Source organism: Gossypium raimondii, chromosome 2, assembly GCF_025698545.1.
Source record: "Gossypium raimondii isolate GPD5lz chromosome 2, ASM2569854v1, whole genome shotgun sequence".
NCBI lineage: Eukaryota > Viridiplantae > Streptophyta > Magnoliopsida > Malvales > Malvaceae > Gossypium > Gossypium raimondii.
The window spans coordinates 48133134-48145887 of NC_068566.1; the positions used below are offsets into that span (position 1 = coordinate 48133134).

Here is a 12754-nt window from a genome sequence, read left to right on the forward strand (position 1 = left end):
TATTAATATTTTTATTTAAAATTATTCTGACCAATTGGATTAGGAATTTGTCGGTATATCATTTTGGACATTGAAGTCTAACCAATTCGACTATCTAGTTATTAAAATATTACAAAAAAATTATATAAAAATGGGGAAGAAATTACTCTAAAGACATTAAGAATCAAAGTCACTAAACTATTAATAAGTTTATGTTTTGGTCACTTAACTTCAAAAAGTTACAAAATGATCATTAAACTATTCAAAATTTTTCATTTAAGTCACCAGTTGTTAAAATCGTAGTTGTATAGCCTTCTCTATTCGCGTTGCCTACATTAATCAAAAGTTCTGCTTCCCCTTCTTTTCTATAGTCTAGTTTTTTTTATTTATAAAATTACTTTGAAAATCATGAATTTGCAAACCAAAATCCGAACATCTTTCTTCTCCAATCTCCAACACTGATCCACCATATCGATTGTCAAATCGTCACTTGGAGCTCGCTAGTTAGACTTTAAAAAAAAATTAACAACCTAGTGACTTAAATAAAAGTATTCGAATAGTTCAATAACTTGTATGGAAACTTCAATTAATTTAGTGATCATTCTATAACCTTTTAAAGTTAAATAGCTAAAAACGTAAGCTTACTAATAGTTTGCTTGTAGATGAAGGGTCCATATTCAATCTGAAATCTGATCACAGTTGACTTGGAGTAAAACAGCTCTTTGCTCGACGTTATTTCATTTATTGTTATTTTTCAAGTTAGTACAGTTTACAAAGAGAAGTTTTGGCAGAGAAGCTTGGAAGAAGCCAACGGAGGCAATTGAATTAGGTCAAAATGGGAAGAACATCATCCACCAAGGAAGACGCCGGCGCCCTCTTCCATTCTCTTCGATCTGCTTACGCTGCTACCCCTGTCAATCTCAAGGTTCCTCTCCTTCTCTTTTCCCCCGTTTTTTAACTCTCAATTATTTGTTCCTAATCTTATATATATATTTCTTTGGTGGCGTTTTCTATTTACAGATCATTGATTTATATGTTGGTTTCGCAATCTTCACCGCTCTGATCCAGGTACTTCCATTCATCTTCATAATTACTTTTTTTCTCTAAATCTTTTCTTGAATGCTGTCTCATTATATTTCATCCGTTTGAAGTTCAGTTTATTACGCATTAGAAAAGTTAAATTCTTTTTCTTTTTCGGAAATGCGAGTATATCGTAAATTGAATTAACGAGTTTAATGGAAGGACGCAATAATTTGAAACTCCATGAGAACCAAATTAGCATTGAGTGCTCCCTGGAACCTTTTAATTGTTGAAATCGATGAGTATTAATCAATTAGATCCTACCATCAACCTAACGCCAGCTTGGGTGTGAAATGCTATCCCATATATGATGTGGAGCTTATTTGAAGCATATGATCAAATTTGAAACACGTATATACCTGCATGGGCAGTTTGAATCTGATGCGTTAAAGAAAAACGTATAGTGCCATTAAAATTTTGTCAGATCTGAGCTGTTTGTTTATGCAATAGGTACAAATATGTTTAAAATTTGATCTGTGTGTTTTAAATATGCTTCATGCCAGATCCTAGTTAAAATTTACTCTCAAGCTGACGGCTAAGCTGAACTAAGTATCTAGTTGATATGATCTTTATACTTTGAGAACTTAATTAAAATGATATGAAGTTTAGGGACTAATTTAGGATCTGGATCATAGTTTGGGATGCCAGATGTAAATATCCCTATATTTAATTTAGTTGCATATAAGTTCAAAAACTTTGTACTCTAATATTGAGGATACGCAGGTAGTTTACATGGCAATGGTGGGATCATTTCCTTTCAACTCATTTCTTTCTGGAGTGCTTTCTTGTGTTGGAACAGCAGTCCTTGCCGGTAAGTCAAACTTTCTATCACCACTCTTTGCAAAGGTAAATGACAGATTCTGACACTTATTTGGTTTTGTTGGATTCAGTTTGTCTTCGTATTCAAGTGAATAAAGAAAACAAGGAATTCAAGGTAAGCTTGGTCATGTCTTTTTTGTTTGCGTGTTACTACATGAGTTATGAGGTAGGGGAATAAATACGAAATGAAATGATCTTATTATCCTTCTATATTCAAATGATTTCGGGACCGCAAAGAAACTTTCTTAACTTAAAAATAGATGCTTTTGAACTGCGACCCCCCCCCCCCCCGGGAAAAATTACTGTCTCCTTGAGGTGGGCATTGGGTAATGGGTATATAACTATATATGTATCATCTATGTGTTAAATCCTTAATTTGAGAATGCTCATTTCAATTGCAGGATCTACCACCTGAGCGAGCTTTTGCAGATTTTGTTCTTTGCAATTTGGTGCTCCATTTAGTGATCATGAATTTCCTTGGCTAAATCACGCCTCCAGGTTTGCTGTGGACTGCTGGTGTAGTGGTTTCTGGCTGTGATTCATATTTAAAGCATGAAATGAAATTCTTAGGTCATTAATATGAGTTTATGCATATAGCGTATATGATCAGGAATTGTAGTAAGAATTCAGTGGTGTCTTTAGTTAAAGAATTTTGAAGTTGCTTGGAGAGGAACAGTAGACGTTTTAGTGTCAATTTGCTTGTTCTGATTCCTTTCTGTGTTCATCTTTCATACAAGGCATTTTATAGACTTCGGATCTCTCTCTGATGCTTAGCTTAACAATCCTAAGTGCATGCATCGGGATATGGTTGGTAACGTTAATTTTCTTCTAGTTTATGAGTTGGATGAACATTTGAAAAGTAGTGAATTTACGTGTTGTCGGTAATAGCATCGAGTCATAAAACATAATGAGCTTGCTTTATATTTTTGATAATGCACAAGTTTCATGATGTTCATGAGTTGCAAAGGAAACCGTTCATGAAGAACCTATAGTCATTGATTTAGAAGTTTAACATGTTTGAATCCAGCTGATAAACAGGACAAATTAGTCTCTGTACGTTAGATGAAAGAGTAAACTGGTCTTTTTTGATAAAAACTTCATCCATTTTTACTGTTAAAAATTAGTGTAACTGACAAAATAACTAGACAGTTATATTTGGCGTGCCACATTTACCAGTTTACAATGACAAGTTTTTAACGGTAGAAATGGATGAACTTTACATCAGAATGACTAGTTTGTCCTTTGATCTAATGTGTAGAGATTAATTTATTCTTTTTTTTTTATTAGAGGGGACAAGGGTGTCTATAGTACTTTTACCGTGTTAAATGCCAATTCAAATATGACATGAAACATATTTAAAACATGTGAATTAAATTTTAAACACGTATATACTTATTGCATGGGTAGTTTAAATTTAGTGTGTAAGAAAAAACAAACAATTCATTAAAAATTAAGAGACTTATTTTATTTAAGAGAGTGAGTGCGATTAATATATGCAAATTTAGTTTGATCTATATGTTTTAAACATTATTCTCGCCAAATTCGAACTAGTATTTAATGTCTAAGCTTATATGATATCAATATTTTGAAGATTTAATTAAACTGTTATAAAGTTTGCGATCAGTTTTGTATATGGATAATCATTTAGGATATTTTGTCTTGTTATTGGCTAGACTGTTTTGTATGATCCGCTAGGCGTTAGTTTCTATTGTCCAAACCTATTTTTACTTTTTTTCTCTTTTAATTGCACGTGTCTATGGTAAATTTGCTATAATTATTTCAAGAGTTAACTGCACTAAATATACCCAAATTATGGTCCTTTAAATTGATCTTCAAATTTCAATATATTTTAATTATATTTTTAAATTATCAAGATTATATCAATTGAGTTTTTCATTATTAAAATTGTTAAATGACATGTTAAATTTTATATAGTTAAATTTAAAATAAATTTTAAAAAGACTAACATAAAAGTAAAAACTAAAAATAAGATAAAATTGAAAAGAAAAGTGATCGTTTTAGTAATAGAATGACTTAACATTAACAATTTGATGACGTAATTAGAATGATTTAAAGTTTAAGTATCAATTTTAATGGTATATATAAAATTTAATTTTATCAATTTTAACCCAAATTCAATTGGATAAAATGATAATAATTCAAATGAACTTGAGCTAACTTAAATGCATAAAGATTAAAACTTGAAATAATTTGAATTCATCCATTCAACATGTGACAATACAATTAAAAACATCAAATTAAATTCAATTCACTGGAATTAAAGGATTCGAAAATTCAAAATGATATAAATTTGTAATAAAACCATCGTACGATCAAACCCCCAAGCCTTTTTTTTTATATATAGAAAGGAGAAAATTCTTATGAGATGACACGTAGACATTGGACGCCACGCATGCCGATTACTACTCCAATCCTAATCCCTACACGTCAGCACTTTAAGCTATTCCCCTATTGGCCTCTTCCTTCGCTCGCCGATATCAGGCGATGTAAATCACGTGCTTCCCTCCAACAACACCGCCCCGCCACGACTATACCCCATAAAACAATCCACATTTTCCCTGTCTCAAAAGACTATATAAAAAAGAAGAGAGATCAATTCGTGTTTTTCGTTTACTTTTTCCCCCTTGTTTTCGCTCGTATTTTCCTTTTCTTTTTTTTCAAAAAAATAAAGCAATAATGTCTACTTTGCCTTTACCTCTCTCGTTCTTTAGGTTGAGCGGCACATCCACTAGGGATCTTCCATTTCCTTCCTCGCTTAAACGTTCTTCGGTGTCTTTTCCTTTGATTCCGTTTAGGCGGCTAGAGCTGATTCGATCTACTTCCGGAATGACGATATCTAGGAGTTTCTCTTTCGTGTTTTGTTCATTGAAAGCTAAAGCAGCGGCTGAGCTCGTTCAAGATACGGAATCCGGTATACCTGCCGTTGGTCGTAGTGGAGGTGGAAGGGCAACGGAGGTTGAGCATTCTCGTACCTTTCTTGAAGCTCGATCCGAGCAAGGTTCGTTTTCCTTTTTCGTTTCTTCTACAAAACATTATATACATATATATATATATATCGGTGTTTATTATATTACTGCATGATGCGACGTTCTTTTTTTTTTTCGGAAGAAAAGAAATAGGTATTTATAAATATAATGATGTTTTCTTCTTCGTATTATTTCTTTCCTTGCCTCACAGGTAAAAGGAATTAGCTACAAAAATTGTTATTGGATAATTTTGTTATGTTTTTATAAGTTAGTAACTACTCTCTTTCTCTTTCTTTTTTTTTTCTTTTTGGAAATAGAAATTAAAAAAAATTGCTTACATCATAGGAAAATGTCGTTTTATTATTTAATGAATACCTTAATGGATCTTTTTTTTAATGGTTTTCAAATAAGCTTGGATTAAAGGTTTTATGGTTTCATGCACAAAGATCACATAAATGAATAATTACACTCAAAAGCGCTTCATGCCAAAATTTTCCTATAAGAGTGTTTATTTGAGAAAATGAATGGATGTTGCTGCTGTAAAATAAAAAGATTTCTGGAATCTGTTAATGATAAGAGCATCAGCATCATGAATTGATCAGGATACGATGAATAATTTATCTCCTCTGTAACGGTATACGATGAATAATTTAGTTTGATGGTTTTTGTGCATGAAATCTTTTTATTTTACAGCAGCTACATCCATTCATGATAAGAGCCCATCTTGAAATTATCTACTCTGTAACGGTATACGATGAATAATTTAGTTTGATGGTTTTTGATGAGCATATAAAGAAGAAAGACAAGTTGGAAAATGCAGGTGGCTGGACACGATGAGGAATAGAAAGGTTTGGTTTGTTGAAAGAAAAAGTGGGGCTGAAAATGAAAGAAAATCATTTCCTCACTTTGAATACAACTTGCTGTCTTCTTTCAACTACACCCTCTTGTAGTTCCAAAATTAAACCAGGGGACTAATTTTACTCTTGTTCTACTTATTTGTCTACAGAACTCCTATATGGCATAAGGAAGGAATTAGAAGCAAAAAGGGTACATCCAAATATTGCAGCAGGAATGAAAGAACTTTATCAGAATTATAGAAATGCGGTGAACTAATATTTTTGAGCTCTTTATTTTAGTGGAAATTAGTGAATGTTCTAGATATGATAGATTCTGCTCTGCATATAATGTGTTAGTCTGCTCTGCATATAATGTGTTAGTTCAGATCGCAGCATCAAGCTTCCTTTTGGGTGCTATTTATCCTGTGTCTTTAATAAGCTCATGTTTTAGCAAGTCTACTGGCATGTTCTTAAATCTCTTTATTTTTACACTGAATGCATGATTTATAATTAAGTGGTGTATATGCATTTAAAAATTGGAGTATATTTTAGTTTCTCACCTAAAGATTGCAATATTTGGCCAAACCTTATCATTCAATGGTTAGCTTTTATTTGTACCTCCAAAAACCTAAAAAGGAAAAACTTTTGCATCTGGGAACATTTAGGTTTTCCAAAGTGGAGATCCTTCAGCTGCTGAGACTGTGATGTCAAACATGGCTGTTGCATTTGATCGTATACTTTTGGATGTGGAGGTAATTCTACTAAATTCTCTTTCAAAATGATTCTGCAGTTTGTAGCATATATGAATTTCCATTCAGATATTGCATACAGATTATGAGTTTTATAAACTTCTGCATGAAATATGACAGTAACTTTTCAGGATCCTTTTGTCTTTGAACCCTACCACAAAGCTTTGCGAGAGCCATTTGACTACCACATGTTTGTTCAAAATTATATTCGGCCTTTGATTGATTTCAGGTGATTCAGTGACTTCCACACTGTTCTCCATTTCTGGTTTGGTTACTCGTTAATTTAGTTTGCAGAAAGTTGCCTTGAAAATTCAAGATGTGCCTTGATAAAGGAATTTGTGTCTTTCCAATTCCATAACTCTATTAAGTAAACCAAGGTACTGTATTTTAAGGTTAGTGGATAGGACATGCTTGATTATTAGCTAACTTTTGAGACCATCTAGGATTAAGCTTATTCTATGATTCTTATTTCTTGCATTCTCTTTTGTGTTTTTTTAATAAATTTCATGAGGGTTTCTTGATCAGGAAGTGAATAAAATAATAATGCATTTCAAAATTGCAAAGGACCCCTTAATATTCATAGGGTCTCAAGTAGTTTTCTTTCCTTCATGTTTGATTGTTTATCATCAACTGTATTGACAACAATTCCAAGAAAGAGAAACATGTATTATGCATATTGCACTCTCTTTCCTGTTTCAACATCTTATTTTACATTTCTCACGGGTGCTTGTATTTTACTTCAATGCTTGTCAACCTCATAATCACATTGATATTATTTCATGTTCTTCATATGAAATTTTTGTAATCCATATTTTAATCTCCTGAAGACACTTTTTTATGGGAACCAGAAGACACATCTGGTCTATTGTTTTTTTGGTTTTTTCTCTTAACATCAATCTGTTACATTCGTGGCAGGAATTCATACATTGGCAATCTTTCTTTTTTCTATGAAATTGAAGAAAAGCTTAAGCAGGTACTAATGCTCACTTTTCCCCTTTCCTGGACTCTTCTGAACAAGACTGAGTTTTGCTAAATCCTTTTTTTCACAAAGCTGCGGTTGGATGTTCTATTGTGTTTGCATTTGAAAAGAAAGTTAAAAATCAAAACTTGTTTTATCCATTAGAGAGCATGTGTGTAGATGAAAATTTTCATTCTGGCTATAATACTTATATGTTTTTAATAACTAATAAAAACATGTATCCAAGAAGGATATATAGATAACAGGTTTTTGTATGTTTAAATTTGTTTCCATTTTCTTGTAATTTTGCATTTTGAAATACAAAGAATTTGTGGTGTTCTACTTCCAAATTTATGTTGGCATAAGCCAAAAGTAGTCATACTAAGTTTTCAAGGTTCTGGAGTTTTTAACATTCAACTGGAGCCTGTGAAGTGTGTAGTACTGGCTAAATCTTTTATATTTAGCTGGCTTTATATGTATAATTTCTGACAATTGGTTGCAGGGTCATAACGTTGTACTTATATCTAACCATCAAACTGAAGCTGACCCAGCCATCATTGCATTGTTGCTTGAGAAAACAAATCCACGTATTTCTGAGAACATGGTAATTATAAATTTTACATTCTGAGCTTGTGGTAGTAGTCATTGACTGTGCTCTTAATCAAATGTTATGCTCTATTTTGCAGATCTATGTTGCAGGGGATAGAGTCATAACAGATCCTCTTTGCAAGCCTTTCAGCATGGGAAGGTATTCAAATAGTTACTTCCTGTTTTGAATTGATTATTCCAAAATATACTAAAGAGTCACTTACAAAAAAGGTTTTACCATTTCCTTTCAGGAATCTTATATGTGTGTACTCCAAAAGGCACATGTATGATGTTCCTGAGCATGTTGAGATGAAAAGAAGAGCAAACACAAGAAGTTTGAAAGAGATGGCTTTGCTGCTAAGGTGCCTTAATGACCAATATCTTACTTTTAGAACATAACTTTTCATAACACGCTTGAATCTGCACCGTCGTATTTCACTATAATATGCAGCTTTAGACCAAAATTTTTGTTTCATTATAGGGATGGCTCGAAAATAGTGTGGATTGCACCAAGTGGTGGCAGGGACCGCCCAGATCCCCTTACAGAAGAATGGTTTCCAGTAAGTTTTAGCAGTCCTCTTTAACTGTTGTTGTTGTTGTTGTTATTCAAGAATATTTTTAGTGCGTCTTATTATCAATTTTATCTTGTAATAAAAAACTGTAGGTACAATGCTAGAAATGTATAAATGCTGCTTTCATTAGGATAGAGTCCAATCCAAAACATATTATCACTTAAAAAGGCCTCTTACTTTAATTATGCTTCTGCCTCATTTTATTTATGCAACAAGCAATAGTCATTCTTGTGTTAATTAGACCCTCTAAAGGACATGAACCTTTTGACTGCAAATGTGTGTCACCTTATTTTTAAGACAAGTTTGTGTTCATTTATACTAATATAAGGGGAGTTAGGATTCCTTTGATTCCTCTTCAGTGGACAATATGAGAAGGCTCATAGGACGATCAGGTGCAGCAGGGCATATATATCCCTTGGCTCTATTGTGCTATGACATCATGCCCCCTCCACCCAAGGTGTGTACTTGCCTGTCAGTTTCTGTCATATAAAAATTTTCTCTCTTGTGACTTTATTGCATTTTCCAGGTAGAAAAAGAAATTGGAGAAAAAAGAATCATGTCTTTTCATGGGGCTGGATTGTCGGTGGCACCAAAAATCTGCCCTTCCGAAATTGCTGTTGCTGGTAAAATGTCTGAAGAGGTTAGTTGCTTTTTATATTTGAAAAGTTTCGAGAAAAATAATGTATATTGGATGTTGTATGGTACAGCATCTAATCAATGCAGAGTGCACATTTAACTTTATCACTATCATTTTCACATGAGCTTCATCATTTATATCAAAGATGATCGACCATACTAGCAGATATTGATTGTAATCATAACTTCATGTTGACAAAATGACTACCTCAAAGATTTTATTGGATGTGAACCATAACAACTATTTGAATAATTTGATAAAAGTACTACGGAGGCCATTGTACTAGGAGTCAAATTGTATTTTGCCTCTTTTACTGAAAAAATGGGCAAATTAGTCATTGTATGTTAGATCAAAGAACAAACTGATCATTTCTATTAAAGATTTCATCTATTTTTACTGTTAAAACAGAATAACCAAATAGTTACACTTGGCCCGCCATGTATACCTCATTCTGATGTACAGAGATTAGTTTTTTATAGAAGAAATGGATGAAATTTTTATTAGGACTAGTTTACTCTTTGATCTAATGTATATGGACAAATTTGCTCATTTTTTGAGTAGAGGGGGTAAAATATAATCCGACTCCTAGTACAAGGGCCTCCATAGTACTTTTACCGAGTAATTTCTATGTTCTAAAAAACTCTAGAGGATAACTCTCTAAAAGGATCATGTTTGTGATCTCTTTAGTTTAAATTGGCTTTACTTTTGGGCAGGCTAAAGATACATACGCACAAGCTCTGTATAAGTCGGTGACCGAGCAATACAATGTCCTCAAATGCGCCATACATGGGAAACAAGGGTTTGCGGCATCAAGCATAGGCATCTCTTTATCGCAGCCATGGAACTAGTCAAAACCTTATTATGATCTCAACATCCGGTAATAGGTATTGACTTAAAATGTGCTTTCTGCAGTGTTAGAATGAGCACCTCCTAATGTAATATATTATTCGATTTACTTGGTGCCAGGTCATTTCCATTGCATATATTTTTGACTCGTTAACAGGAAGCCATCATATATGTAGATAAAAGAATGCCCCGCAAGACGAACAATATATGTTACTCGATACCCATTGATAACTTAAAACAGTAGATACCTTTTACGTGAAGCTGAATCCATCAGAAACTGAAGCTATGCCGAAAATCTGCTTCAGGTTTGCTTTTGTACAGACCTTACTTCCTAGAAAGAATCAAAACTTATAGCATACAGCAAATTCTTACGTGTATATGATCTTTATTCAAATTCGATGCGGCACATCATATTTTCTGAGTTCAAGGTCCAATAATTAGTTATGCACTTTTACCGAATATGATATAATAAACCAATTTGATGGCATCCTTCAGAACATGTTCTCTCTAATAGGAACCATAATTGGAAGGTTAAATGTACTTGATCAAATTAGTCCCTCTGCTATTTACTATTAAAAAGAATCAAATACCACTAAATTGGATTTGAGTTATATTTTCAAAATTTTATGGTTTTGTAAATAAAATATTTTGTTCAGAATTGAACTACAATTGAAATAAATATTTTTCAAGGCATTTTTTACATAGTAAATGTTAATTCTGTTACAATTTGGACTAGTCTAATTCTTTTGACTAGTACAAAGACTAAATTGATCCATTTAATAATAGAGAGATTAATTTGATCTAGTCAAGGACCTCCTAGCTACTTTAACCTAATTGGAAGTATGAACATGATTACCATTCTTTGGGGCCAGTAATTGGGAGTAATTTAATTGCTTTCTTTTTCATGAAGAGAAAGGCCTTCTTTCTGCGACTGTTGGTGAAATTGCTATTTTCACCATTTGTTTTATGTCTGCTTCCATCATTACTATTATTATTCATATTGCATCCTCAATGTCAATGGTATTCGTTATGTCTGCATTTAAGGGCAAGTACGGTTGAATGCCTCTTTCCCCTTTAAAAATCATTTTCATGATTCGAGCTTTTTTAGGTTAAATTATGGTTTTGGCCCCTCTGCCATGCTTGAATTTTAACTTTAATTCTTATCAAGAGCAAAGTTAGAATTTTCCTTTGGAGGAGTCAAAAGGACTAAAATGTAATTTTATCAATATATTAGCTTACATCTTATATAGTTTTTAGGACAAACAAAATTTTATCATTTTGGGGTCAAATTGTAATTTTATCATATATTGTTTACAATTTTATAATTTTAAAAGGGTTTAAAAGTGAATTTGACCCCTCTATTTATGTAGTGTCAATAATTAGCTATTTTTTAAAAACATAATTATGCCAAGTGTTTTCTTTTAAGTACATTTTAGGAAAAGAAAATGTGATTATTTAACATTGAAAGAGAAGCGAGGTCAGATGTAGGAGTGGGAGTATATACGTCTGCTTGTTTGTATGGGATATAAGCAACACTTATTTATTACGCTAGGTTAAAAAGACGCGCCTCACGTGAGTGCTGTATGAAAAAGACTGGGATTGGTATGTAAATCTTAATCTTAAAGGTGGGTGTCCAAAAGCTTACACATGTTATTCGTATTATGTATTTTCGTTATCTCTACCGACTCAAGTGGTAAATTGGATTCAAAAATTGAAATTTCCAACATTAATGTTTAAGTTTTAAGTTTCACTTATCATTTATCAATTTTTATATTAAGCTTTTTTACAAAATAATAAACATTTTGTATATCTACCTGGATTTTATTTTATGTCACGTAAAGGATCTAGAACAATAGAAAAATAGAGAGAAGAAAAAGAGAAGAAATTGAGAGAGAAGAGACACATACTGAAAATATTGATTCAATTTTCATAACCGTTTTTTGGACTTTAGTTATAGGTATATAAGGAAACCAAATAACGGACTAACACTAACAATAACAATGGACTAAAACACATCGTTTTAATAATAGTGGTTCCAGCAAAATGAACCGTTTAAACTAATGCTAAAAGCGCACCGTATAACTAGAATAGGAACATGAGTAAAACGCAACGTTCAAAACAAAAGAAATAATAACAATAACGAAAATATGAAAATGAAAAAGACCGTTGAAACTATTCCCCCTCCCTTGAAACATGATCCTTGTCCTCAAGGGTTAAATGCAGGAAAGAGACGTTGAAGATCATGCAAATTCTCCCAAGTAGAATCCTCAGGAAAGGTGTCCGCCCATTGAACGAGAACTTCCACAGCAGCATGGTTACCTTGCTTGATTAGGCGTCTGTCCAATACTCGAATCGGTGTCTTGAGAAGAGCTCCATCAGACCCCACTGATGGCAAGGTAGAGGCACTTACCGCAGAACCAATATGCTTCTTCAATTGTGAGACATGAAAAGTAGAATGGATACGAGCAGAAGATAGTAATAACAGTTTGTAATCAACCTATCCCACACGAGCCTCCATTGGAAAATGGCCAAAATACCGGGGTGACAACTTCTGGTTCTTGAACTTGCACAAAGAATGTTGTCGATACGGTTGTAGCTTCAGATACACAAAAATCGCCCACCTGAAATTCCTGCTTCGACCTCCGTTTGTCCGCCATTTGTTTCATCCGATCCTGAGCTCGAGTAAGATGAAATTTCAAAACC

The 12754-nt window shown here is 33.0% G+C and overlaps 2 protein-coding genes across 4 annotated transcripts; both read left to right on the plus strand.

Moving 5' to 3' along the window:
- Positions 1–709: 709 nt before the first annotated feature.
- Positions 710–2763, plus strand: LOC105789384 (dolichyl-diphosphooligosaccharide--protein glycosyltransferase subunit DAD1). Its single transcript, XM_012616760.2, has 5 exons — positions 710–904; positions 1000–1047; positions 1783–1870; positions 1950–1993; positions 2280–2763. Exons 1-5 carry the CDS (start codon positions 815–817, stop codon positions 2361–2363), a joined length of 354 nt encoding a protein of 117 aa, XP_012472214.1. The 5' UTR covers positions 710–814; the 3' UTR covers positions 2364–2763.
- A 1616-nt stretch (positions 2764–4379) lies between these two features.
- Positions 4380–10472, plus strand: LOC105789383 (glycerol-3-phosphate acyltransferase ATS12, chloroplastic). Of its 3 annotated transcripts, none has more exons than XM_012616758.2 (13): positions 4381–4897; positions 5872–5969; positions 6367–6453; positions 6582–6679; positions 7366–7423; positions 7911–8012; positions 8095–8156; positions 8248–8358; positions 8478–8556; positions 8906–9025; positions 9095–9208; positions 9919–10089; positions 10172–10472. In XM_012616758.2, the coding sequence occupies exons 1-12, from the start codon at positions 4576–4578 to the stop codon at positions 10051–10053; spliced, it is 1386 nt and encodes a 461-aa protein (XP_012472212.1). In that variant the 5' UTR covers positions 4381–4575; the 3' UTR covers positions 10054–10089; positions 10172–10472. The 3 variants fall into 3 exon arrangements, with proteins under 3 accessions (XP_012472210.1, XP_012472212.1, XP_012472213.1); XM_012616759.2 differs by having other exon boundaries at positions 9919–10082; XM_012616756.2 differs by having other exon boundaries at positions 4380–4897; positions 9919–10472.
- The last annotated feature ends 2282 nt before the right edge of the window (positions 10473–12754 follow it).

What these genes read in the sequence shown, in the direction of transcription:
- LOC105789383 (XM_012616756.2), top strand. Translation starts at nt 4,576, where the DNA reads ATGTCTACTTTGCCTTTACCTCTCTCGTTCTTTAGGTTGAGCGGCACA. An exon ending in GAGATGGCTTTGCTGCTAAG is followed by an intron (nt 8,359 to 8,477) that starts GTGCCTTAATGA and finishes GTTTCATTATAG; the next exon opens with GGATGGCTCGAAAATAGTGT. An exon ending in TTACAGAAGAATGGTTTCCA is followed by an intron (nt 8,557 to 8,905) that starts GTAAGTTTTAGC and finishes AAGGGGAGTTAG; the next exon opens with GATTCCTTTGATTCCTCTTC.
- LOC105789384 (XM_012616760.2), top strand. Translation starts at nt 815, where the DNA reads ATGGGAAGAACATCATCCACCAAGGAAGACGCCGGCGCCCTCTTCCAT. An exon ending in TGGAACAGCAGTCCTTGCCG is followed by an intron (nt 1,871 to 1,949) that starts GTAAGTCAAACT and finishes TGTTGGATTCAG; the next exon opens with TTTGTCTTCGTATTCAAGTG. An exon ending in AAGAAAACAAGGAATTCAAG is followed by an intron (nt 1,994 to 2,279) that starts GTAAGCTTGGTC and finishes TTTCAATTGCAG; the next exon opens with GATCTACCACCTGAGCGAGC.